The 27,277-nt window shown below is 34.0% G+C and overlaps 1 protein-coding gene and 1 long non-coding RNA gene across 6 annotated transcripts; one reads left to right on the forward strand and one right to left on the reverse strand.

Annotated features, from left to right (window-relative positions):
* Window positions 1-236: 236 nt before the first annotated feature.
* LOC125053242 (fatty-acid amide hydrolase 2-A-like) lies at window positions 237-27,074 on the forward strand. 5 transcript variants are annotated; one of them, XM_047654493.1, is made up of 14 exons: window positions 237-404; window positions 905-928; window positions 1,090-1,129; window positions 6,679-6,780; window positions 13,744-13,912; window positions 14,777-15,002; window positions 15,281-15,498; window positions 17,807-17,918; window positions 18,863-19,041; window positions 19,280-19,399; window positions 19,792-19,893; window positions 25,105-25,272; window positions 26,101-26,277; window positions 26,675-27,074. In XM_047654493.1, the coding sequence occupies exons 5-14, from the start codon at window positions 13,745-13,747 to the stop codon at window positions 26,771-26,773; spliced, it is 1,569 nt and encodes a 522-aa protein (XP_047510449.1). In that variant the 5' UTR covers window positions 237-404; window positions 905-928; window positions 1,090-1,129; window positions 6,679-6,780; window position 13,744; the 3' UTR covers window positions 26,774-27,074. The 5 variants fall into 5 exon arrangements, with proteins under 5 accessions (XP_047510449.1, XP_047510448.1, XP_047510452.1 ...); XM_047654492.1 differs by lacking the exon at window positions 6,679-6,780; XM_047654494.1 differs by lacking the exon at window positions 237-404 and having other exon boundaries at window positions 801-928.
* On the reverse strand, window positions 1,797-2,927 carry LOC125053250. The gene is made up of 2 exons (XR_007117551.1): window positions 2,307-2,927; window positions 1,797-2,117 (listed from the first exon to the last, which is right to left on the reverse strand). It is a non-coding gene; the product is annotated as an uncharacterized LOC125053250 (long non-coding RNA).
* Window positions 27,075-27,277: the final 203 nt, after the last annotated feature.

Genomic DNA, 27,277 nt, shown 5'->3' on the forward strand with positions numbered 1-27,277 from the left:
CGCCTAACACTAACCATTCTCGAGATATCGAATTAAACGCGTTACCATCGAAATGACCTTGAGCTGACCTCAGTACAACCCCTCAAATTGGAATTTATGCTCAGAATACACCCCCCTATCGATCCTCAAAATCCCCAAACTGTGTTCGCTCATGTTTATTTATTTCGTAATTTGACTGGAGTAAAATGGCAACCATAACTTTGTATAAGCGAAGGCTGTCAATTGTCATCATCTGTCAGTGGAAAAAAACTGTTTTGATATTGGGCCCGGCTTGTTGAATTCAATAACAATAATAATATTGATAAGTCCGCAATTTATTTTTATTAATTGAAATTCAATGAATTGTTTTGTGTCCTGTAATGAAAATAACAAAAATTTCAAGTGAAGTGCTTAGCGTAGAATAGGTGAGTAATTAGCTGATCGATTTGTCCAATGTTTGTTTTTTCAGGTTTCAGTGCATTGACCTGAGACTTTTAAGTTTCATGATAGCTGAGAGCTTTTGATAGCAAACAGTAATGAAAATAGCACAACCTTATAGTTTACACACGTAACGAAAAAATGGTTTTACAAAATTTAAAGTTCTTTAAATTATCTCAGAAGTTTGTTTAGTTATCATGATATCTACTCACTATGTTTCGTAGTAGAAGAAATAAACAAGTTTTGAATTTTGTGTACGTGACGACTACAGATTTTTTACGTGAATATTTTATTTATTATTTATCATTGAAACCCAACTTCACCCACCAAACGAAAACATTTGTGCCACCAAGTTTGCAGAATCCTTTTAGCATACAAAATAATCCATGGCATTAGTACCAGTGTACTAATGTCTAAAAAGTATAAAGGGTTTGATAAAGTGTTTAGATAATAAATAAATTCCATTAAAATAATTTTCACTTTGCAGGCCCTGTATAAGAAAAGTGCTAAGGTATGTTTATGGTTTTAACTATCTTTGTCAGTTATATTTAGGTACAGTCAGATATTTGAGGGCATGTCCAATTTTGTATTACTTTCATAGTTTTTTCTATCATATAATTCATATTATCTATATTTTAATTACTTATATATATTTTTTATTTTTATCTACAGAATCTGGTGAAAAATGGCAATAGGAAGATTGTACTGTTTTGTAAGTTTTATTTTTAAATTTTTAAGTTAATTTTTTGCTTTTGTTTAACACTGTAAAACAATTTATCTAGATTTCTTAAAATCTATTGACTGTATTTAGCCAATTATAGAGGGCTACAGAGACACACACTATACTAACCACTTCTTAATTTGTTTTTGGTGACATTATTTAATATAGCTTCTTAATTATTGGGAAATAACATCAGAGTGATTAAAATGTTTTAATGGAATTAAATTGATCTCTTAAATAATTTTAAGTAGTAGTTAGTATAAATTATATATTGTGTTAAGGAATTATAGAATTAGTCTAATTCCCTTTAAGCTGCTTTTGTATTTCTTAGTAAGCAGAAACAATAAAACCCTTTTAATCCTTTCAATTCATCATTAGCAATGCTGTATGGTATGAATTGCTGAATAAATAAACTCTTTGAAAAGTCCCAATTCACATGTGAATTAAAATATTGTTCTTGTTCAATCTTTGGTAACACCTAGTTCTATAGAAGTTACTCTAATGGTAAGATTCAGAAAGGAGCAGTGTGACCGTTTTAAAAAATGGCAATCTACCAAAACTACAAGGTGCCAGTACTAAATAATACCAAAACACATGCTGAATTATACTAAAAATATACTAAAAGAAAAAGATGATTTTTTTTATTAAAACACTTATTATCAGATACTTTTTAATTTAACCAATTACACTCCTTCATTGTACAGACATATTCAAATAATAATAAATATTTACAATAAGTTTTATTACAAATACTAAGTCAGTATTCGCTGTACTGAGCTAACTGAGCAGATTTAGTGCGTTTGCAGGAAAAGCCCTTTGCGATTTTCGAATCATAAAACATTTTTCTGAATAAATCGCTGAGATGATCCATGGCCAGAGATGGTATGTTATATTCTGCCAACGCTGCATAAAATATAAGCTCTGCTTTTCTTACTTCTTCAGATATGGGTTCTTTCATTTGAAGTAATTTATCATCGTTCTGAAAATAAAACAGGATTTGATTAATTTGATGAATTTAAATCAATTATACATGTGTGTACAACTGTACATGTACTATCCAAGATTCATCGGACATCCTGAAGAAGTAGGACAATTAATTAATGTGCCATAAAAAAATAAGGGACACAATAATCTTATAAATATGTTAATGGGGGCATAGCTTTCTTACCTTGGATTGTCCACTATAACGTATAAGTTTCTATCGATGTTTTTCAGAATATGCATGACTTTTAATTGTAGCGATTCTGCTTAAAAATGTTGCTCCACACGTTTTACACAAGGCGTTCTCATTATTTTTATCTTTGGTCAACCATGACGAAAATTCAGAATTTTGTTCCCACTCTGATCTATATTTCTGATCGTATTTGCGCTTCATTATCTTCACTACACATGCACACAGAGAGAAATAAATAAAGAACTAAAACATCCATGGTCCCAAAAGGGACCACATGTATAAAAATACAGCATGTAACGTAGATAGTAATACGTAGCCAAAGCACGATTCGCGAATTTGTTAGCATTAACCGTTTGAAAGAGACAAAATGATACATTTGCGGTAAACATCAGACAAAGACAAAAACATGTGAACGAAATACGAACGAATGAAAGTGAGTGTTTCCCGCTCAGCCCAAAAATATATCAAAATGTGTTTTAAAATGTTGAAAGTTTAAATGTACCAAAAAATACCAGAATATAAAAGGATACCAAAAAAATACTAAATTAGTTACACGGAGCCCAAATTATACCAATTTGGTACTGAATATACTAAAAACGGTCACACTGGAAAGGAGCCCCATTTTGACGCCCTTATGTCAAAATCCAATAAATTTATGACAGTCTAGTCTTGTTTGTGGTCCTCTGAGTCACAGCTTAGCGCAAAGTATGCCCCTTATGTCAAATGTTGTTAATTTATATTGAACTTATAGACCAGTGCAGATAGCCTTTAAAATAAATAAAAAGTGAAAAAAATCACAGTAGGATGAAACCCATTAGAAAAGGAGGGGAATATGATCAAAATGAAAGGAAAAATAAATTACGGTCGATCTGAGGTCGGGAAGGGGTAGGGGGGGAGTTTTAAGGGTAAAAAACGGTTTATCTCGATTTCCGGCAAAACTAAAAGTCCTATCGAAGAAAGTTAAATGGCAAAGTTGGAGGTAATGAAAAGATTTAAAACTTTTGTATTCACACATTTTTCACATAACCTCAAAATTTATGTGAAAAATTCAAAAAACCAAGTTTTTGGTTTTTTATTTTTATCTTTAACAAAAATATTTTTTTTTTAACGAAATTTGGTGAAAACTTACCTTTCTATGTCCCAAATACACTGTAATTTATTTGATTAAAAATATTTATTTGTTCACCTTATTTTGAATTAATATCGAAAAAACATCCTAATTTTCAATCGAAAATTCTGACGTCAAAATTTCAGCTTTTTTCAAAAAGTTGGTGTGCTTTCAGTTCGTTGAAATCTCTACTTTCCTATGGTAAAAAAATATATATATATATATTACCATAGTAAATCTTCTCATAAAACGCAAAAAATCGTATGCAGTAACGCCCAGACCCGTCATCCCCTTCCCTACTTCTCTATGAATCTTCTTTAAATTATAATCAGATGCCTATTTATTACTATTTTAAGATAACTTATATATACCTGAGTGACCTAAAAAAAAAATTAACCTTTAGATGGGCTAAAATTTTCGTATTTCATAGAGAAGTAAGGAAGGGGATGACAGGTCTGGGCGTTACTGCATACGATTTTTTGCGTTTTCTGAGAAGATTTACTATGGCAATATATATATATTTTTTTACCATAGGAAAGTAGAGATTTCAACGAACTGAAAGCACACCAACTTTTTGAAAAAAGCTGAAATTTTGACGTCAGAATTTTCGATTGAAAATTAGGATGTTTTTTCGATATTAATTCAAAATAAGGTGAACAAATAAATATTTTTAATCAAATAAATTACAGTGTATTTGGGACATAGAAAGGTAAGTTTTCACCAAATTTCGTTAAAAAAAAAATATTTTTGTTAAAGATAAAAATAAAAAACCAAAAACTTGGTTTTTTGAATTTTTCACATAAATTTTGAGGTTATGTGAAAAACTGGTGAATACAAAAGTTCTAGATCTTTTTATTACCTCAAACTTTGCCATTTAACTTTCTTCGATAGGACTTTTAGTTTTGCCGGAAATCGAGATAAACCGTTTTTTACCCTTAAAACTCCCCCCCCACCCCTTCCCGACCTCAGATCGACCGTAATTTATTTTTCCTTTCATTTTGATCATATTCCCCTCCTTTTCTAATGGGTTTCATCCTACTGTAATTTTATTTGGTTTCAAAAATTATCGGCACTGGTCTATTAGGGGAGTCGTCAAATTAAGATTAAGCGTTTATTTGAAAATCCTGTTTTTGTTGTCGCTTATCTTCCTGAAACAAAAACGCTCTACATTATTGCAAAACCCATTTTTAATTTGCGGTAGAGCAATAAGTTTTTAATTGATTCCGCGTTATTACTTCGGCGTTTAAATTGTTTTTCGTAATTTTGTTAAATGATAAATTTGAAAGCGCTTAAAAGCGTGAACAATAATTGTACAATTTATTGAGAAGTTCCAAACGTTTTATTGCGGTTTTACTAAACCGATTACGATAATATATGCGTATAGAAAAAAGCTTATCTAAATATGGACGCCCTAAGTGTCCATAGGCTTTCAGTTTCTTGTTCTCTATTAAAGATAACGTCAGCATGAGTGAAATAATTAGAAAACTATTACCTTACCTTACCTAGAGCGGTTTTGGCCGAATGGCTTTAGCGTGCAACTCTCATTTCTGAGATCGTAGGTTCGATCCCGGGCTTGTGTTTTATATGTGCGCGTTTCACATTCGCTCGAACGGTGAAACTCGTAATAAACACATCAATCAACTTCAAAACTTCTAAGTGTCAAATTTTCAATCATACTTAACCATAGATCACATTACCTTTAGTTGTTAGTTTTGTTATACCATTTTTACAAATGAACGGCTAGACATGTTTTGACTGATACATTTTTAGTTTTTCTGCTTGTTGCGTTTTGTTATACCACGTTTTATCTGTTTTCTGGTTCTAAGCTGCCTCCCCACCAATGTTCAGCCAAATCGGTTCAACCTGCTAGAGTAATAAATAGTGTAACTAACACGACTTTTATATACATAGATTTGTCCAAAGTCCAATAAACGGTAATAAATTCTTGTAAATGAACCTATAAGGTGCTGATGACATTTTTGTGAACTGAAATTTTTGCACCATGCGCTATCTTAAAAGCGTAAGCGATCATGAATATTCTGTTTTCCGTTACAAAGCCGTTGTAGTCCGAGGGTTTTTAGCATTTTATTAGAGGAAATGGAGACCTATTTTACCTTTTGAAGTCTGAACGTGACGTCACAGTTTTTAAGTGCACTCATAAATAGAGCAAGTCAAAATTACTGTGTAAGTTACAGTGAATATTGTATTGTTTCAAACGCGAGTTAAGTTCGGTGGCAGTTGGAAGGAAATAAATAAAATACCACGGTCGAAGCCAAGTGTCAACTGTCTTTACTCTTTTGTTCGAGGCGTCCCCTACGAGATTCGGACCTCGGCTTGGGCCGTCGCTGATTTAGACTTTTCTTTGCTGCGATTGTGTCTTTAATCGTTTAAAACATGGGCTTATAACATAATCTTAGGGGTAATGGGGTTGCAACGCTGGCGGCTGGACTAACAAAAAACTGTTACTTGACTTAGTTATGGGTTTCTTAAAACTACACACATCTGTTACATATAAAGATTATATATAAGCATTGTTCATTCTCAATTATGATGTTTTTTTTATGTATGCAGGTGAACCTCCTACCCATTTGGGTAGGAGGCTCACCTGATTGATGTTAAGTGATGCCACCACCCATGGACACACACACATTGCTAGGAGGCTCGCAAGTGCGTTGCCGGCTTTTTAGTTTATATTGGCTACAAGTGTAAGATGGTTGTTCACATTTCGTTTGGGCTTTTTATTATTAACTGATATGTGTTACCTATATATAACGTTAAGGTACATAACTCGCGTAATAACAATTTTTATGCTTATGCTTAGTAATTATAATTAATTATGTATTTATTTTATACACTCGACATTGGATAATTCAAAAAAAAATGCATTACCATATCGCACAGATTTATTTTCAATTAAAAATGTTGATACTTTCGCGATAAACTCCGATAAACATGAAACAAAACAAACAAGTAGAAAATTGTACCTTTAATTCTATAAAAACAATATGACCCCAAACTACACTGTAATAACCAGAGATAATAAATGTGTTGTACACTCTTACTTTGAATATAAATAAAAATGATAATCAAAAATCCAGACTTAACGAACTATGATTCCCGTATGTCAAACCCATGTTTTTGACATAAGTGATACTTAGCGTTAATTCTCGTCTCTGAAGCTACCCTAAGCGACGAGACTTGGATTTTGACATTCGGCATTTGGAATTTCCACTCACCTATGCATAATGTAACTTGCAGTTTCATTGGAAATTCAGGCATCAGTTGCACGCCGGCCACCAGGTGTGGCAAACGTAAAAGCGCACGCCGCCTGTCACTTTTCGCGCATTTTTTTCAATTCATGTAAGTAGATAAACACTTTGAAATTCTGATTAAATTTTTGATAATACTTTCATAGATATTTTTATACTAGATTAATGATATTTAAAGTTATATAATAATAGCGGCGGTTAAATCAGTAAATGTTCGAGTTAAGAAAAGACGGTACTTTCATAGATGTGTTATTTTTGATATTTAATTTTAAACTAGAAATCTAACTCATAAACCTTAAATCAAAATGAATGTTTTGTCCTTTTCATTCACGTGTCAAATCTAGTGTGTTTGAAAAGTTTGTAAATAAACGCCGCACAGCCTTCATTGTATTGTATTTATTATATAAAGGGTTTATACCAGTAGGGCGTCCTTATGTAATATCTTATGTGGTGGGAAAAATTGGTATTTAGATAGTAGATATATCTTTAGAAATACCATTGACTTTAATAATGTTATATTATTATCATATCTATTTAGATACGATATTAAACAGATAAAAGCTGTTGTTTTTTATTATATTAGTATGTATCAAAAATTATCACACATGATATGTAGGTTGATGATAGATAATATTTTTATATTATAAAGCTATGAATATCTAGCCTAGCTATATATTTTGCCTGTTTAATATTTTTTCTATACGCAAGTATCCTTTTGTACGGCTTAATTAATACTTTTAAAAATAATAGCCTTTTTTAAAATGTAATAAGAAGACGTTAAGTGAGCAGTATTGGCCTAGTGGCTTCAGCGTGCGTCCGAGTATGTTTAGTTTAGTAGCATCAGAGACAATAAATAATTGTCTTTGGTAAGATAAAGTAACAATTATATGCATTAAAACCCTATAAATCGAATATTAACGCCCCATAATATCTCTAAGTATTGTATACACTTGAATCTAACAAAAACAAAATATGTAAGTTTAAAAAATCATTTTTAGTTGAAATTTTATATTTGCTTTAAATAATTCAATAATGCGTTGTTTTTTTGTATTTATTTAAGAAAATATTAATCTTTAAGTTATGTTACGCTCGAGAAAAATAAATATGTAATGAGACAGAAAAATATGTTTTTTTATTAACGATGCATAAGGCTTTAGTATGTTCATATTGACGTCATTATGTACAAAGGATAATAAATAATTGGTTTGCCCGTTTAAAATTCTTTTAATTAATAATTTAGTTTAAAGTTCAAACTATATGCTGATTTTGTACGATGTATAGCAGAGTTGAAATGTCAATAATGTTATAAATTCAAATTAATTCTTTTAAATTCACGACTGTGTACCAATAAGATTTTCTTTCAAAGGAAAACGGGTTCAGGTCAGTGGCGTGTCAGGCACATGCACCTTGTGCCTGACACGCCACAAGATAAAAAAGGTTTGTCGAATCACGGCTCCACCTTAAAACAGCTCCAATTTTTTTTCTATCGTTCTTTACGACTTGAATATAGTACTTTAAGTAATCTTAAGTCGGCGCATGGCTTTGGACTATATATTTTGAATATCACATACATGATATAAATTATATTGTCTCAGTTCCCAGTCGGGTCCCAATGAATTACATTAGGTTAGGTTTTTTTACGCTAACTGGCGTGATTAGGTTAGGTTAAACAAGGAAAACCAACTTTTGTATGGCAATTCAGGTTTACAATAAATTAATAAAAGAATTAAGAGATCTTCCGACTAGAGTCTAAAAAGCGACTTGGTGTATTTTGGAAAAAATATACTATTCAATAAATGATTATTTGCGTGAGACACTGTAGTTGATATAAATTTAATAAAGTATGATATGATATGTACGATACAAATGATATAAGAATTGACGAATTCATTGGACTAATAATGTAAAATTCCTTTAAAGACAAATTTGCGCGCCATTGTGTGTGGCAGAATATGCGAACTTACGATTGTACCTTACACATTTTTGTACCATATTCTTGCGATAAATAAATTATTATTATTATTCATTTCACAAATCATGATGTTTTAATTAATTTCTATGGGGTTAAAGAGCATGCGCCACCACATTATTGCAAGGTGTACTATATGCTGTACACCATTGCCGAGTTATGAAAATATGTAGAAAAAAATTTGGAGCGGTTTTGTTTCTGCACAAAGACACAATTTATCATTACGATCTAGCCTAACTAAGGACTAATAAGTAATTTAAAACTAACTTAATTTACTAAAAAGGATACTTAAATAGTTAGGTAAATAATGCAATAGTCAAGATTTTGGATATTTTCATCCATTTTGTTCGTTTGACATAAACTAGAATTCCAATAGGATAACCGCAGTCTAAAAATAAGTGGGATGGGTACGAGGCTGTGCCTAATAGGGCAATACTATTCGTTTGGTCATCACGTACAACCTTGTCTGCTCGCACATTTTAAATAGATCGTAAATGTGTTGTTATACTTCAAAAGCTTTGATAGGAATACTAAAATCAAGAATACGTAATTATACCTTGGTTTTTATTACTGTTTATATCGGACTATGACCAGGGTGGGTCGTAGGAATTCAATAATGATATAAATGTAGAGATCGCGAACAGATACTTTGCAGAAAAAAACATGTGTGTGTACTTATATACACGCGTTAGAAGTTATATTTCTTTGGCGTAAGAAGATAAAAAACTTTTAAAAATGTTATCTTTCGTGTTATTCTACGTTTGTAGAAAAAACGACACTAACAATCGAAAAAGGTATTAAAGTTTTATTATAACGCAATATCTAGTTAAATAAAGTTAATTTAAATATCACAAAAACATTATTTCTACATAATTAACGAAATTTACATTTTTTATTTTAAAATATTGACTATGCTAACTTCATGTGTCGGTTTTTTGTGACGGTGTGCGCGCGCATCGTAAAAATTTACTCTTATCTCTTAAAAGAAGTCTAACTTCAAAAATCATATTCCTTTTCTGAGCAATTATGAAACATTAGTCTACTTTATAACTTAATTGTTTTTTTTATAGAATAGGGGGCAAACGGGCGGGAAGCTCACCTGATGTTAAGTGATAACGCCGCCCATGGACACTCACATTGCCGGAAAGCTCGCAAATGCGTTGCCGGTCTTTTAAGAATTGGTACGCTCTTTTCTTGAAGGACCTGTTAATAAACCAATATAATAAAAGGGCTGATTATTTCAAGTTACCGACTCCGAATAGTTTGATAGACTGTTTAATTATATGATGTTAATTTTTAATTCTAAATCCTTAATACTTAATACCTTGGACGGTTGATAACTCTAGTAAAATAAATGTAGCGTCACTGTGATATTTGTAACGTTTGAACGTTTTTAACGTATTTAGCTAATACTAAAATGTCTTCATGAAAAGGTCGTAACATTTTGTAACGCTTGAGTATTTGGCGAGTTTTTGTATCAAACATTTTTGATATAAAAACGGTTAGGTCGTTTCAATGTCTTTGCAAACACTTCATACATGAAGATTGCACTTAAAATATCATATTACTTCAATACTTAACATTAAATAAAAACATGTTTAAAAATTATGTTTATTTCATCTGATTCAGTGATTATTATCAGCACACCCTATTTTCCATCGGGTCAGCCGCTTGACAAATTGATAAATTTAAGGTGGAAACGTATTCAGCAACACAGTAAGAAGACTCATGAGGGTTTTGTGATATGGGCGTGACATCTGGGGGCGCCAGATAACTAGGTATGCCCCAAGGTTTACGTTTTTCGATAAAGTTCAGGCCATTTTCGACCCCATATAACTTCGTAGTGGATAAAACTATAAGTCTGAATTTTCGGTTGATCGTAGAGGGGTGAAATAAACAAAAAAATTCAAAATTTTGGGCTGGACATCCCTTATCACTTTGTTTATCACTATGCATTTTTACTCTCTCGCTCTTTTATTAATATCGTCTGGTATGTTTGTATTTGTGCCTATATTACTCCGCCCGTATCAAAATGGATTTTTGTTATTACATTATATTTTTAAAGGTTATTATGTATTACTTTTATATTCTGTAAGTTGGTTGTTGTATATATATTTATACCTTTAATAATAATACATCTCGACTCTACGATATATTGATTCACTTTTTTAATTTATTTTGTACCTTATATAAACAGTTATATTGAACTTTGGCATACACGATCTCTATATCTAGAACGCAACTTTTTTCTCGATAAATCGTTAAAAACTCAAGTGGGTGGAAGTCACGGTACGATATGGCATTAATTGCATTTGCGTTGGTTTTAAAATCTGTACCTAGATATTTAAACGAAGTCTTAACATAGTTTTGGTAACAGAAATAACAGCAAAAATATTTGATTGAACCTCCTAGGACGCTGATGGTGTCTATACTATTCAAACCAAAAAATTAACTAAATACTAGATTACCTGGGGAACTTCGTATCATAAGTGTCAACGCTTAATTTTAAAAACCGACCAAAGAGATCGACCCCTCCAGCTATGAAACACAAATTTCTGAAGGCATCTTTAACTATTTGACAACCAAGTGTGAAGTGACAATATTTTCTTTCTAAAAAGAGAGAAGACATCAAATGTTTCCCAGCGAGGACCTACCATGAGATTTCTTTAAAAAATCCAGTTGAGTTGGAGATGAGTTTAGGTTCCTGAATTCAATGGCATTTTTTCGTACCACCTATTTACTGAAACGTGAATTTTGTAGTTTTTACCTATAATACTAATTCTTACAGAAGGTTTAGGTGTGTAATTATGCTATATTTTAATACACGGAATTATCGTTGAAGAAGTCACAAGAGACTGATAAAATACATAAATCAACGCAAGTTGGTTTGAAATAATATGATATTTTAAGGAATAATATTTTATTGTTTTTGTTCTACTATCTATATACCTAATTATTTAATTAAATATTTTTAAACATAGTGTGCAATTGTGTATACTGAAACCTTTAACGAATCTTTGCCGTTGGTCTATAGAAAATTATAAACTCGACATCTTCTGAGTCGGTAGAAGGGGATTGTGGTATTGTTTCTAACTACTTACTTCGTTTACTCAAAATTACCCTAAAAAAAACTCTTCAATTTGCGAAACATACAATTTTTTTTTACTATATTGGACACAGTACTCTATCTACATATATCTTCTTATACATCTTACTTTATGAACTAGTTTTAATTTTTAATTGACTTTTATATATCCTTACCTATTATTTGGACACGTTCGATACAAAAAAGTTGAACAAAAAGTAACTTTTTTGCAATCGTTTTTTTCTGTCATAGTTTAAAGGCGGAACGGTCAAATTCAGAGAGATCATGCTACGAATTTTCATACAAATTGAATGAACGTAATCTGATTATCGCTTAGGTCATGTGTAAACATAAATGGACTGATTTTTTACACATCATGGTACGAATAAGCGATGCATCTCAGTTGTTGGTGGTCAATAGGCTTGCAATAAGAGCTCATGGTAGGCCCCTAGATTTTATTGGAAAATTTAATTGTTGTTTTTAGTTAACTTAATTGTTATTATTTACTTTACTTTTTATTTCTTTATTTAAACCTAACCGAAACTTCCACTTATTTAAGATCATAATAAGCCAAATCAGTTCTGGCTGAACTTTCTCGAGTTTTAGCGAGACACGAACAGCAATTCATTTTATATAAAGATATGACAAAGTATCATAATTTTTAAAACTAAATTTAACCAAGACAAATGTGATATTATATAGTGTTTATCCTCATTCGACGCACACAGTACCTTAATAGCTTTCATGTACAATTTGGTGAAACCAGATTTTCGTGGTTAACGCAATTTTAGTTAAAGTTAGCAAGTGGAAGCTCGGTTAGTAATATAGAGATAATAATATTTGCCGGCATATATTAAAGTGACTCGCTCATAACTTTGTTTGCACTTCACAAAGTTCAAAGCACTATACATACTGTTTGAATTTTTACTTTTTAATGTACCTAATACAGTTTTTTTTATTAAGAGAGATACTCTCATCCTAGATTTGATTGTATCTAAGTATGTGATGCTTTAATTAAAAACAATAAATATGTACCTATTGATCCTTCACTATAATTTCAGAGTCTAATTAAAAACATAATCAATTCAAAATCATTTATTAATTTAAGTTACACAATGTATCACACTTATGAACTTACTTTTACAATAAGTACGTACTTATGAACGTCAAAAAGAAATACATATTAAATGCTTCTAATTTTACATTTACTGCCAGTTCCCAAATCAAGGGCGTAGAACTTTAGAGAAGAACTGACAATATACTCTCCGCTATTCTTTTTAATCGCCATGTTTTTGTTTTTAAACGTTTGTAAGGAGCTGCAATAATTACACCATGCTCCACATGACATCTTAAGTAATTAATAATAATAAAATAAATTAAAAACAAAGATTTGTCCTCTATCAGCAGGAGGCATGGTGAAATAGAAGCACGCACTTACATTACCGTGGGAACAACACGCAATATCAATTCCTCGATACAAATTAAACACAAAGTCACCTCTAAGTTTTACCTAGTAGCGTTTTTATTCAATCATAACGAGTATTTTGGAGAAAAAAATAATTGAATTACAGCACATTGGTTTTATTAAATATTATATATATGTTACGTTTTATTTTTGTTTTACGTTACGCGTTTACTTCATAAACTCAGGCATACGTTTGTTTCACTAGACACTTGCGGAAGAAGACGCGCGGATGAAATCATGAATTTTGCTAGCCTAATGCGCGCCCTTATATCGGCACCGTTTTAATTAAAGTACTCATCTGTCTCTTTTCTTGACAGCATAAACACAATTTGACAGAGAGAGACGCAAGAGAGCAATTAGTCTGTTTTAGTTTTTACAAATAAGTGATCATTTTGCATTCCATGTAAATAATCATTTGTTTCACGAACCGAGGAATCGGAATACTGTCCATACATCTCTATGAATTATTTTAAGTAGGCCTTTCGAAGATTAAAATAAGTTACTTGTGTTAGAGGCCCACGATTTTTTTTTTCAGTATGGAGGTGGGTGTACGGATAATAGGTATATTCCTACGACTTCTACACTTTTTGCTAGGACCCTTGTTCTGGATGCGCACGCGCAACACCAAACAAGTGCCGCCGATACGGGATCCCATATTACTTAGAAGTGCGACGGATTTGGCGGCTGCAATACGAAACGGAGAAGTATGAATAATGAATATATTATTTAATTATATTTTCAGCAAAAATAAGGCATTGAATTTAAAAAAGAAATTCTAAGAAGGCAAGTCTTGTGCCTTGAAAAAAACCATTGGCGCTTCAACCTTTTTTGTTTGGTTGTCAGATTTCTGTACCTATCATTTGTCAATTTAATAGGCAAGTAGGTGATCAGCCTGCTGTGCCTGACACACGCGGTCGTCTTCTTGGGTCTAAGGCAACCCAGCCGGTTTCCTCACTATGTTTTCCTTCACCGTTCGAGCGAATGTTAAATGGGCACATATAAAGTACATTGGTGCACAGCCGGGGTTCGAACCTACGACCTCATGGAGGCCAACACTGCTCTGTGCCTTTAACACAACTAACTTTTACAGTTTTTATGCACATATAGACTCATTTGTATGTATCAAAATTTATCTAAATCAGTCAAGCGAATAACGATACAAGTGTGGTAAATCAACAAAAACTTATAACACGATTAATGTCACGGTCAACTTACCGACTATAGGAAAATTTGACAGATTTTCCACAGCACTAAAAAAATATAAATTTATTTCCTATACGGAAAGTAAACAATGTACATTGTTATTATTTATGTCAATAACAAATTACATAATTAATATTTTTTGTCCCTTCACTTTAAGTAAACTTGTTTTGTATTGGCATTTTTTTAAAGTAGATAATATCTTGTATAATTTTATTTATATAATTGAACTAATAATACGTTCCTTATTTGAACATGAAAAGTTAATAAATTTTTAACTACCCACTATTATTATTACCATAAAATACCCATAAATTATTTTTGTGACTCTAGTTTTGCAGGATGTAAATTTTAGCCCCAATTTTCAGCTAACAAGCGAAACAGTAACGCAAGCTTTCATAACCCGAATAGAAGAAGTGAATCTTCTCTTGAATGCGGTGGTAGAAGATAGGTGTAAGGACGCGTTACAGGAAGCGAAAGAGTGTGATAGAAGGATTGCTGCGGCGAAAAGGGATGGCACCATGAATCAACTGTTTGCGGGTAGACCGCTTTTGGGGGTACCCTTCACGGTTAAGGAGAGTTGCTCTTTGGAAGGTATTTACTTTTACAAACAAATTATATCAATCATCTTAACTTTGGCATAGTCTTTATTTCTGTGTTTCCTTGATATTATTTATAAAGGCAGGCTGGCGATCGTTGGGTCTAATACGTGCTTTTCTCGCGATGTTTTCTTTCATCGTATAAAAATAAATCACGTTCATATAGAGAATTCACTACTGCACAGCCGGGGTTTGAACGCATGAACTCTGGGATGAGAATCGGCTGCTCTTTGCGATAAGAAGTATCAAATTCCTACCTGGTCGGTTTTTCAGGTCTATCAAATTCAGTGGGATGCCTAGAATTGGCCGGTCGACGAGCGACGAAGGACGGCGCAGCAGTTCACCTAGTGAAGAAGGCTGGTGGCATTCCTCTGCTAGTCTCCAACACCCCTGAACTGTGTTTGGGATGGGAAACAACGAACTTGTTAACTGGAACGACCAATAACCCGTATTGCTTGAATAGGACGCCTGGAGGTTCTTCGGGAGGTGAGGTTAGTACAATACATCAAATTTTCAGAGTCACATTTATAGCTAACGACACCAACTGAACGTAAAAGAGGTTCTTAATGAAGTACTGGCACAACATTGTCTCTGGTGTCCTGCTAGCTATTGATATCCCGATATCAAAGTAGAGTTTTTGTACGCGGTCCCAAAGTTACAGAAATATTACGCTACGATTAGTGAGAAAACTAAATCAATATTACATACAAATTCATCGCTTTCGCTAGAAATTATAGAGTAATGACGCGCTCTGCAAAAACTGTGATCGTGAGTTTGCACCTTAGCTTCATCATCCGACGTCGAGGCAGAATACGAAATTCCAGCCGTATCACCTCGACGTCCGCCGTTCCACAACTGAGCGAAGTTTTTGCCGCGCAACACCACTTTGTAGAACCAGCTGCCCACTGAAGTACTTGCGAACCAATTCGACTTAGGGTACTTCAAGAAAAGCGTACCCATTCTTAAAAGGCTGGCAACGCACTCGCGAGCCATCTGGCATTGAGAGTGTCCATGGGTAACACTTAACATCAGGTGAGCCAACCTACATGGTTCAAAACACAAATTGTGTATAAGAGCTATTTTCAAAGTTGGGGCTGGCAACAGCTTTACTGTGGGAGCAATAAACACTTATAAAGAAAATCCCCGTAGGATCTACTACAACTTCTAGACCCTGAACAGTATATCAGACAGAAGTCTAATCACCTACTTTTCTATAAAATTTATCATAAAACACATACAGAAACATAGCGGTCATAAGAGGTTTCGCTATAGTCCATAAAATATAAATTTATTCAAATTAAACTGTTTAACTTAACATTTCGAATCTTTTGCACAGGCTTGGCACGTACATATAGAACAAATGTTAGTTTTAAGGCGGAAACATACTACTAAAACGCGACGCGACGTGTCGTGTCGACACCCGATGTCCATCGTGCACATTACCAACACGCGACACCACGACACGCTTGCAAATTCAGAAGTCATTTAGCTGATTTATTCCCCGCGCAATGTGCCAGCAAGTTTTTACCAATTTGAGGTTCAGATTCGAGGAATGTTTGCAGCGCAATCAGATGTCTATTTTAATTGAAATAAAAAATTGTATGTGTATTGTATTTAGTTTTTTACTGAATTGATTAGCAGGTTATTTGTATTAAACTACCAACATCCTAAGTCCCTGATTTTGTCCTTGTATTGAGGTAATCTCATGTCATATAAAACAGAATATTGTTTCACCAACTCAATTAATTGTTTGTCGTTCATTTTGCCAAATAAATCCAAAAATATCTAAGTATATAAATTGACATTCGTGTCAAAAACTCGAAAGACTGACGCATGATGTCATCATCACAACATCCACAACACGCCGATCCAAATCGATTGGATGTTACCGCGTGTGATCACATGGCGTGTTGTCTATGTGCATCTGACCATATTAAATATATGGGATTGATAAGTACTGACATGCGTCGGATGGCGTGGTGTAGCGTCGCGTTTTGGTAGTATGTTTCCGCCTTTAATCTGACAGCCATAGACAGGCAAAATTTAATTAATTTAAATGCTTAATATAGAACTCGTAGTTGGTAAACGTGTAGTACAAAAACAATACTAAATAAATAAGTATTATATATTTCAAAACGTGCGTAAGCTGCAAAACATACATTAGGTCATTGTGTATTCTAGCCGTAGTCTATTGACAGTAATAAATTGCATGTTCACCATTGACATATTTTGCACTTCAAATCATTAGTGTACACTTGACATAGATTCTCTATGAATTAATATAATAGTCTGCGGACATTTATTTTTGATATATTTTCGAAATATTAGCGTCTAACAAGGAAATAATTATTGGGATAGTTTTTGAGTGTATTACAAGATCAAAAAAAGACAAACCTTCATTCCTAACAAACAAATTGAGTCGGATTAACAATAACCGACAAATGACACGGGAATTTTTATTTGATGTTATTATTATTTTCTTTATTCCTACATAATGGTGTACAAATGCGATTTCTTTGCATAGTAAGTGGTACATATCAATTAAAAAGCATAAAACCAGAAAACAAAGAAAACATTTCATATAAGTTTAATTTTGTAATACTTGTGGAAAAAAATAGATAAAAACAATCCTTGATGGATTATATATCATGCTAAAGTTTCAGCTCGATCGGTGTAGAACTTTTTGCATTTTTGAAGCGTACTCATAACATTTTTATAAATATATAGCTATTGTAAAAAATTCGAAATACATATTGTTAAAAATATAATTGTAATACATGTTTAAAATGAAACGAACAGGCAGCATTACTTGCCTGTGGGGCATCCCCGATCAGCGTGTCTTCAGACATCGCGGGCTCCATCCGAATACCGGCTGCCTTCTGTGGGGTCTTCGGACACAAGCCTAGTCCGGGTAAATTATTATTATTATTTTTAGAGTACATTTAAGTCCAACAGAAATTTTACTTTTTATACTTTAAGTTAAAAATAATGTTTTTTTACATAAACCTAACATTAGTTAACCTACATCTTAATATATATAAATTACGTGTCACGTTGTTTGTCCGCTATGGACTCCTAAACTACCGAACCGATATCAATCAAATTTGCACACCGTGTGTAGTTTGATCCAACTTAAAAAAAGGATAGCTTACATTTCAATTTATACCCGCAATATTATTGTATTGCAAAATATTTGTTTATTATTTGATAGTCACAATTCTAACAGATGCCGCTGTGTTGAAAGTATCAACGTTTCACATAAGCTACAATTTAATGACATAACCACCAAAAAAGCATGATGGTCCCCATGACTGGTGTTCTCCTACCGTTTCCCTTGAATAGTTTGCTACTAAGTAATATAACAAAACCTTAGCCACAGCAACGCTTGGCCGGTTTGCTAGTATATATATATTTTAATTAGAAGCGCAAACCAAATGTTAGCAATTATCGCAAACTTGAAGCCCAATTGAGCTCTTTAGTTTTTCCCACACTCATAATTTGTAATATAACTTGTATTAAAGTGTCCCAAAGGTAAAAGCTATTGGTTGGGACAAAACTTCTCCGATTTCGATTTGGTGGTGAAAAATTGCGACTAAAATCTGCTGCGAGTATATATTTATACACAACGCACATATTTAAAGTAATACATACATACAGTTATAGTTTTTATATGTGTAAAGAAATATGTATCTGTGTTGACTTTGAAACTGATAAATATTATCATAATTTTTATATAAATAATTAATAAAAACATAAACGGAAATTTTTAGGTATATTTATTTAAAAATATATAAAAAGCAGTTTTTTGTATTGGTAACAAAATAGGATTTTTAGCTATAAATATGTGTTTTTTAGGAATAATACCGATAGAGGGACACATACCCACCCTAAGCGATGAGAACTACAGCAAGTATCTGGTAGTGGGGCCCATGAGCAGACATGCAGAGGACCTGACTTTGCTCATGCGAGTCATGGGTAACGGGCAATGCGAGCAGCTCTCGCTCGACGAAGAAGTAGATGTTAGCAAACTACAAGTAAGAGAATTAAGATTTTGTGAGATAGTTGATCCAATTTTAATTTTTTTTTAATATGTCACGCACGAGGTTCGTTTCTTGGGGAAAATATTTTAGAGAAATTTCTATTCTAAACCATATTTTTTTATTCTAAAATTTGTATAAAATATATTTTTATACATTCCTCATTAACTATAAAATATAGTAAAATAAGTAATTGCTATTTTGTTTATTATATTTTCACGTAAAAAAAATCCAGGTCTACTACATGACGGAAGCCAGCAGTTCTGCAGCAATAATTCCAGTAGAAGCAGAACTAAAGCAGGCCGTCACTCGAGCCGCTCTTTACCTCCAGAGCCGTGGGGCTACGGTTTCGAAGGTGAGGGGAATAATCAATATTTGGTCTTCTGAGGCGGGAAATAAAGACCACACACCGTAAACAACTCCTCTGAACACTCTCCTTGGTGAATGAGGTAGAAGATGCAAAGAGATCCCACATCTCTACGCAACGCCAAGGGATCAAACCGCACGGAAAGTGACTGGTCGTCGACGATTTGAATCGCTCTTCGAAAATCTCTTTCCAAAGACTTTCTCAATTTTGCGATACATGTCATATATTCGTTCTGACCCTTTAATTAAATTTTTTCGCCGGGAATCGAACCCACACGATACCTTAATTGTCAAATTAATCGTGGCCTTAGTTCTAAAAAACTCAACTCAGTCTTCGAGACAAGACCTGACAAATATTGTGAATTGGGTTTGAAATTGCAGCATTATTTGGAAGACCTAGAAGACTCGGTAGAGATGTCGGTGTCGGTCTTCTTCTCGATGAAGGACATCCCCAACATGCTCCAGGATCCAGTTAATCCGAAGGTAACTTCACGGTAGTCTTGTCGAGTTCAAATTTTTATTGAAATTTTAGAAAATCTAAATTGAACTCTAAACTATGGGAATAGAAACTATACAAATACAGTACCCCTATAACACGTTAAAGTCTAGCGCGTTGTAGGGGCGCGAAATCGCGTTGAAGAAGTATTCTCGTAAAACCGTTTTTTTTAACAATTCAAAAACTATGAACACGAATTTAATAAAGTTTAAAATCCTATTTCGGGGAGATTTCTCAATATAAACGAGAGAAATCTCCCATTATAGTTCATTAAACACCTTTTAGTTCATTAGTATTGCGCTATTAAATAATATAAATGAGGCACAGACCATAGTATAAACTTATTTATTATTGTCTTTGGTACACAATTAAGTTAAACACACAGTTCATAAAATCTTCAAAAAAACAACTTTAAATATTCGTCACATCAAAACGCAACAGTTTCAATTCAACAGTTGTTGTTTTCATTTCGGTTAGAAACGTCGCGTATTAAATATTGTGATCGAAAACGTGCAACGCGCTGACGCAGCGCCGCGATCGCGTTACGATGAATCGTTGATCTAATACATGTTATTGTGTAATGAATTAAGGCGAGGTTATGTCTTTATAATTTTAATTATTATATAAAATTTATGATGTCATCTCCAAGTGTTATTGAAATTAAAACCCAAACCGAGCAATTACTAGTGGGTGAACTGAAAAAGGAAAGAGCCCGATGCTCAGACCTGGAAAGTATTGTCCATCAACTCAAGGAACGAATAGCTCAGCTAGAACAAAAAATAGATCAGCCCTTAACACAAAGGGATGAGGCAGCCGCTGAATCAATTCAGTATGAGACGGACGAAGAAGAACTGGCTAAAGAAACGGAATGGGTGCGACAAAAAAGCAGAAAGAAAAGGAAACTAAACACCTCCCCTTCCCCCATGAAAGAAGTTACTTGTAATAAAGTAACCAAAGAAAAACCCAAAAAGGAACCCCTTCCACCTCCGATTATTGTCGAAAATGTGATTGAATACCAATCATTTTACGATTCCTTACTTAAAAAAGAATTAAATAAAGACTCTTTCACCGTGAAAATGCTTAGGAATGGATCGGTGAAGATTAACAGCAATAGTGAAGCTACCTACAGAGGTATCACAAAACACCTTAAAGAAGAAGATGCTTCGTGGTTCTTATACGAGAACAAGCAGAGCAGGCCAATAAGAGTAATGGCAAAAAATCTGCATGCCTCTTGCAAGCCTGAAAGGATAGTTGAAGACCTCATTCTCCAAGGATTTAAAATCTTAGACGCAGCCGTCAAATATAGCTGGAAAAACAAGGAACCGCTAAACATGTTCATTCTCTCTTTCCACCATCAGGAAAACATAAAAAATATTTATGAAATAAAATCGATACTTGGCTGCAAAATTGATGTACAGCCATTGAAATCACCAAAATTGATCCCCCAATGCAAGAGGTGTCAGGCTTATGGGCACACACAGAAATACTGCTCCAAGGAGCCGAGGTGTGTAAAATGTACTGCAAAGCATCTCACAGTAGACTGTAACAAGCCACGAGACGCGAAACCGAAGTGCGTTCACTGTGGTGAGTCACACCCAGCTAATTACAGAGGCTGTGTTGTAGCTAAAGAATTGCAAAAAATGAGAAACGTTTTAAAATCCAAATCAAAAACTGAAACGGACAAACCTGTAAAACCAGCAAAATTAGTTTCCAAGACTGTTTCCTTCGCTGAGGTTACTAAAGGTCCCAAGATTCTATCATCAACACAAAATGAGACTAAATCTAACACAGGCTTAGATGAAAAGATTAACACCATACTTTCATTATTGACATCTTTTGATGAAAGACTTAAAAAACTAGAAAGCAGCACCAAAATAGCAGCTTCTAAACGTCCAAAGCAATGATGTCTTTAAAAATAATGGCATGGAATGCTAATGGGCTTTTAAAACACCAAAGAGAACTTCATATAATTCTTAAACATGAAAACATTGACATCTGCTTGGTATCGGAAACACATTTTACCAGGGAGTCGTACATTCAACTTAAAGGATATAACGCCTACCATGCCCTTCACCCAAGTAATAAATCCAGCGGGGGAAGTACAGTTATAATAAAGGACAGTTTGAAACACCATGAGGTCTTTAAATATGAAAAAGAACATATTCAGGCTGTGGCTGTATGCCTATCAATGAAGCGGTGTCCATTAACAATATCTTCTATCTACTGCCCACCAAGACATGCACTTAAGTACGACCAGTACACAACCCTGCTAAAAAGTCTTGGAAATAGATTTGTTTTGGGAGGCGACTTCAATGCAAAACATACCTACTGGGGATCAAGATTAATAACGACTAAAGGAAAAGAACTATTTAATGCTATGAAAGATTTGAGATGTGATGCAATTTCGACAGGGAAGCCTACATACTGGCCAACAGACAAGAATAAAATACCAGATCTTATAGATTTCTTCATATTTAGAGAAGTATCACCAAATGTTCTCCAAATAGAGGAAGCTTATGATATGAACTCAGATCACTCACCAATCTTACTCACAATTGGCGAAGACCCTGTAAAGCGGAAACTGAATCCATGTCTCGTGAACCCGCATACGGACTGGGACAGCTTCAAAATTTATCTTGAGAATATTATAGACCTAAGAGTACCTTTAAAGACTGAGGAACAATTAGATTTAGAAGTAAATAAATTTACAAAGAACATCCAACAAGCTGCTTGGAGCAATACTCCAAAATTTAAGAAAAAGGTACAAAACAACTACTTTCCAGAAGAGATTATAAATCTGATAAAGACAAAACGAGCTCAAAGAAAAAGGTGGCATTACACAAGATGTCCTGAAGACAAAAAACATCTGAATAACCTCACTAAACAACTGAGGAGAGAGATTAAAATACATAAAGATACTTCAATAAAGAGATTCCTAAACCAATTAACTTCTGATGGTTCCACCAACTACTCCATCTGGAAAGCGATAAGAAATATCAAAAAACCTACAACACATATTCCTCCCTTGAGAGAGTCTGATGGGAATTGGGCTGTAAGTAATATACAAAAAGTTAGAAGGTTTGCTGATCATCTAGAAAATATATTTCAAATCGATGAAGAAGATTCACTTGACTTCGAAGAAATATCGTCAGAACAACTAAACATCCGTCTAGTCACACCAAAAGAAGTTTTAAGTGAAATTAAATGTTTAACTAAAAAAAAGGCGCCAGGCTTTGATTTAATTACTGGTGAGGTACTACAGCATCTCCCCCGTAAAGCTGTAGTTAAAATGACAACCTTAATTAATGCTTCATTTCGACTTCAATATGTTCCCAATATGTGGAAAGTTGCGGAAGTGATAATGATTCCTAAGCCAGGAAAACCACCACACGAAGTAACGTCCTACAGGCCAATCTCATTGTTACCTGTTATAGCAAAACTATTTGAGAAACTCTTTCTCAAACGTCTTAACCCTATTATTGCCAAAAAGCAGCTCATACCGGATTACCAATTTGGTTTCAGAGAAAAACATTCTACCATTGAGCAGGTTCATAGAATTACAAATAATATAGAAAAAGCACTAGAAGAACAAAAAGTCTGCTCCACGGTCTTTCTGGATGTAGCTCAAGCATTTGACAAAGTGTGGCACCGAGGACTTGTTTATAAATTAAAGAAACTACTGCCTCGTCAATTTTCAAATATACTAGAGTCATACTTAACACAAAGAATGTTTAGAGTACGACAAGAAGATGATTATTCAGAACTGAAAGAAATAAAAGCTGGGGTGCCGCAAGGGAGTGTATTAGGTCCGGTCCTGTACCTCTTATACACATGCGATATTCCTGAACTAGAAGATAACGTAATCGCTACCTTTGCCGATGATACTGCTATCATGTCTACGGCAGATACTGAAAAGGAAGCGGTAGTAAAACTACAAAAAGCCATAAATACCAAAAAGGCTTGTGGACCAAAAAATGGCGGATACGATTAAATCAGTCTAAATCAGTTCACATAAACTTTACCAACAAAGCATCAAATTACCAGCCAGTATATATTGATAACGTCAAAGTGCCGTTCCAAAATTCAGCTAAGTACCTAGGTATGACGCTGGATACCAAACTCCGATGGAAGGTCCATGTTAAAAAGAAGCGTGAAGAGCTGGATCTCCGTTACACTAAATTGTACTGGTTGCTCGGAAGGCATTCCGCGTTATCAGTTCAAAATAAATTATTGATTTACAAACAAGTCCTGACACCTGTATGGACTTATGGTTGCCAGCTGTGGGGCTGCACCAGTAATAGTAACATCCAAGTAATCCAAAGATTCCAAAACAAAGTGCTCAGGGGAATAGTTAATGCTCCCTGGTATATTCGCAATAACGACCTCCATCGGGACCTTAATATAGAGGACGTCGCCACAATAATAAAAAAGACTGCTGGAGCCCACGAACAAAGGCTCCACCATCACGTGAATGTCGAGGCTATTCAACTCCTTGACACCACTGGCCTAGTGAGAAGACTTAAAAGGACAAAACCATTTGAACTAGTGCATTAGTGTTAGTGCACGTCAGTACTAAATACACAGTGAGTGAAAGAAAAAAAAATAGAACACAAGAACAGAGTGTCTTCCCTTTAATAGAGACTGTAAGTAGTGTTATTGGACACTTTCTTATGAAAAAATCCTTATTAGTAAATTAGGTTAGACTTAAATTACTTATTAGTCTTAAGTTAGGCTAGATTGTAATGTGCCATGATGTCTTAGTAAAGACACATGTATATAAAAAAAAAAAAAAAAAATTCAAAACGCGTTGAATTGCAAAAATTGAAGTTAGTATGGTGTTTGTTACAAATGAAAATGTCGTTACCATGGTAAGAGATACGGTACCAATTTTATAATTAGGCTGTAGATCAGTGTTATCAACGTGGGGCCCACTCCCCACAGGGGGAAATTTGATTATTAAGGAGGGCTCTTCGAAAATTATTTGGATTATCAGTAACATGTTTCGATAATTTACTTAATGTGTTTCGGTACAATTTTCGGCTAAAACCTATTATTTAAGTTTCTTTATGGAATAATCGCATTTTTTAAATATTTAAAAATTATGTATGATACAAAGAAGCATAAGTTTTTTAGAAAAGCTAAGATGGGACAAAAAAGCTTGCTGTAGATAAATTGAATACAATTAAAACGTCTTTCAGCAAGACAAGAGCCTCTTGATGGAGTTGATAAAGTACATCTTGGGCTTCGGAGTGCGATCTCTGCAAGCTCTCGGCTTCACGCTCATACATCGGACCAATTTGTTTATTCCCGAGCATCGAACCGTCCACTACCGGGAGAAGACTGAACGGCTCAGGCAGCACTTGCAGGTACTGGTGTTATTTCAGATGAAATTATTAATAATATGCATGGGAATTTTATTTACATCAGATTAAAGTGTAGTTTCTATAAATCAACTTTATATAGAGTTATTTTTGGAATTAACTATCACCTATTGTCCTTTGAAATTGCTTAATATGCAATAAATTCTACAATTTGTTAAATTGTAAATTTAATAAAGTTTTTACATTGTTGATTAGACTAATTTATAATTTATTATCAAAGGAGTTTAGAATAGCGAACCCAACTTTAAGGTTTTCCGTCAAATTAAGAGGGAATCGGAAATCAAAATCCAAGGGGTATTTGGGGATATATTCGTTTAGGGGGATTTAAGGGGGCGTTCATATTAAGCTTATACAATTTATGTTAAGCTTTGAACTCAACCGACAATTTTTTTTTTTTTTGATTGGACAATTCACACCAATTGATCTAGTCCTATGCTATGCTGGTGAAGCTTGTGTTACGGATACTAGGCAACGGATATACATATATATTATATATAGATACATATCTAAACACCCAAGACCTAAGCACAAAGCCAAATGCTCATTACATTAATGTTTGTCTCAGCCGGGGATCGAACCCGAGACCCATGGATTCGCAGTCAGGGGTACTAACCACGACACCAATGAGCCGTCAAAAATGAAGCAAATATAAACCAAGCATGGTTATAATAAGAGTTATGAAAAAACTATTTTTAAGTCATCACAGAGGAATTTTACGTTGGTCTTAGAAGAATTATTATTCTCTATGAGTTGATTTCTTAAGATCTTTCTTAACTTGTTTGGTTGAACCACCTATCAATAATAACGCTTCAGCGCCTGTTGGGCTCGAGCGGCGTGCTGCTGTCGCCGGCGCACAGCAGCCGGGCGCACGCGCACGGAGAGGTGTTCGTGCGCACGTCGGGCGTGGCCTACACCATGCTGTGGAACGGAGCGGGCCTCCCCGCCACCGCCGTGCCGCTCCCCGCGCCAGGACTGCCCGCGGCCCTGCAGGTCTCTCGAGTCATACTTCTATCACTACGCTAAAGATATAATTCATTCTAAAATAAATTTTACTTTTTAACTTCATGACATGCATGTTTAATGTTTTTCTACAAACTTAAAATGGTCTAATTCTCCATTACACAATTTAAAAAACCTTATTCATATCCCAATATCTATTAAACATTTAAAAAAAAAATCATAATTCCTAAATACAGATTGAATTTGCTAAGAAAAAGAATTCAATTCTTAACATAGATTATAGACTATTCAATAAAAACTATATTGCATTGTCTATGGCCTTAGTACCGTTTTTTGTTTATTACTTGCCTTGCTTTGAACTATTATTTGCCTTTTTAACTAAAACTTCTACAAGTAATTGTGCCTTTACGAGTCAATTCCTCTTCAGGTAATAGCAGCGCCCAATCAGGACAGGTTGTGTTTAGCCGTCGCCAGAGAGCTGGAGAGAGGCTTCGGAGGGTGGAAGTTTCCTACTAATTTAAATTAATAATGTATATTAATTTAAATTAAATACTCTTTTTTATTTTATTTAAGATGAGTATTCAAAGTTGTTTACGGCGACATCTGTCGATTGTGAAATATTATAATCAGGCATATGGCTTTTTTAAATTCATTCGCTCATTATCTCGGGCACGTGATCTATCCCGTGATTTTCAGTTTGTCAAAAATCTATCCAAAACTAAGAAAAATAAAGTCAGAAACACGAAAAGAAAATATTTTTTGGAATAAAAACCATACTGTTAACTTTATATTATTAGTTCTGTATGTATTTTTGGTTATTTCTCGAACTTAAGAGCGCTTATCCCAATTCAGCCAAGTCAAAATCGACGCGAGACGAGCTACACAACAACAAAATGCGTCTGTGTGCGTAAGCGCTATCTCGAACGTGGAATAGTAGGATAAAATAATATTGATACTTTGATATACACGGTCACGTGTGTGTGCCCCCATGAAACTTTTTAATTTTTATCAAACTAGTATTGGGTAAATG

The sequence above is a fragment of the Pieris napi genome, chromosome 10 (assembly GCF_905475465.1).
Source record: "Pieris napi chromosome 10, ilPieNapi1.2, whole genome shotgun sequence".
Classification (NCBI taxonomy): domain Eukaryota; kingdom Metazoa; phylum Arthropoda; class Insecta; order Lepidoptera; family Pieridae; genus Pieris; species Pieris napi.

Coding starts and splice junctions, on each gene's coding strand:
- LOC125053242 (XM_047654493.1), top strand. CDS start 13,745: ATGGAGGTGGGTGTACGGATAATAGGTATATTCCTACGACTTCTACAC. Junction 15,003..15,280: donor GGAGAGTTGCTCTTTGGAAG/GTATTTACTTTT, acceptor TCGGTTTTTCAG/GTCTATCAAATTCAGTGGGA. Junction 17,919..18,862: donor CGGACACAAGCCTAGTCCGG/GTAAATTATTAT, acceptor TGTGTTTTTTAG/GAATAATACCGATAGAGGGA.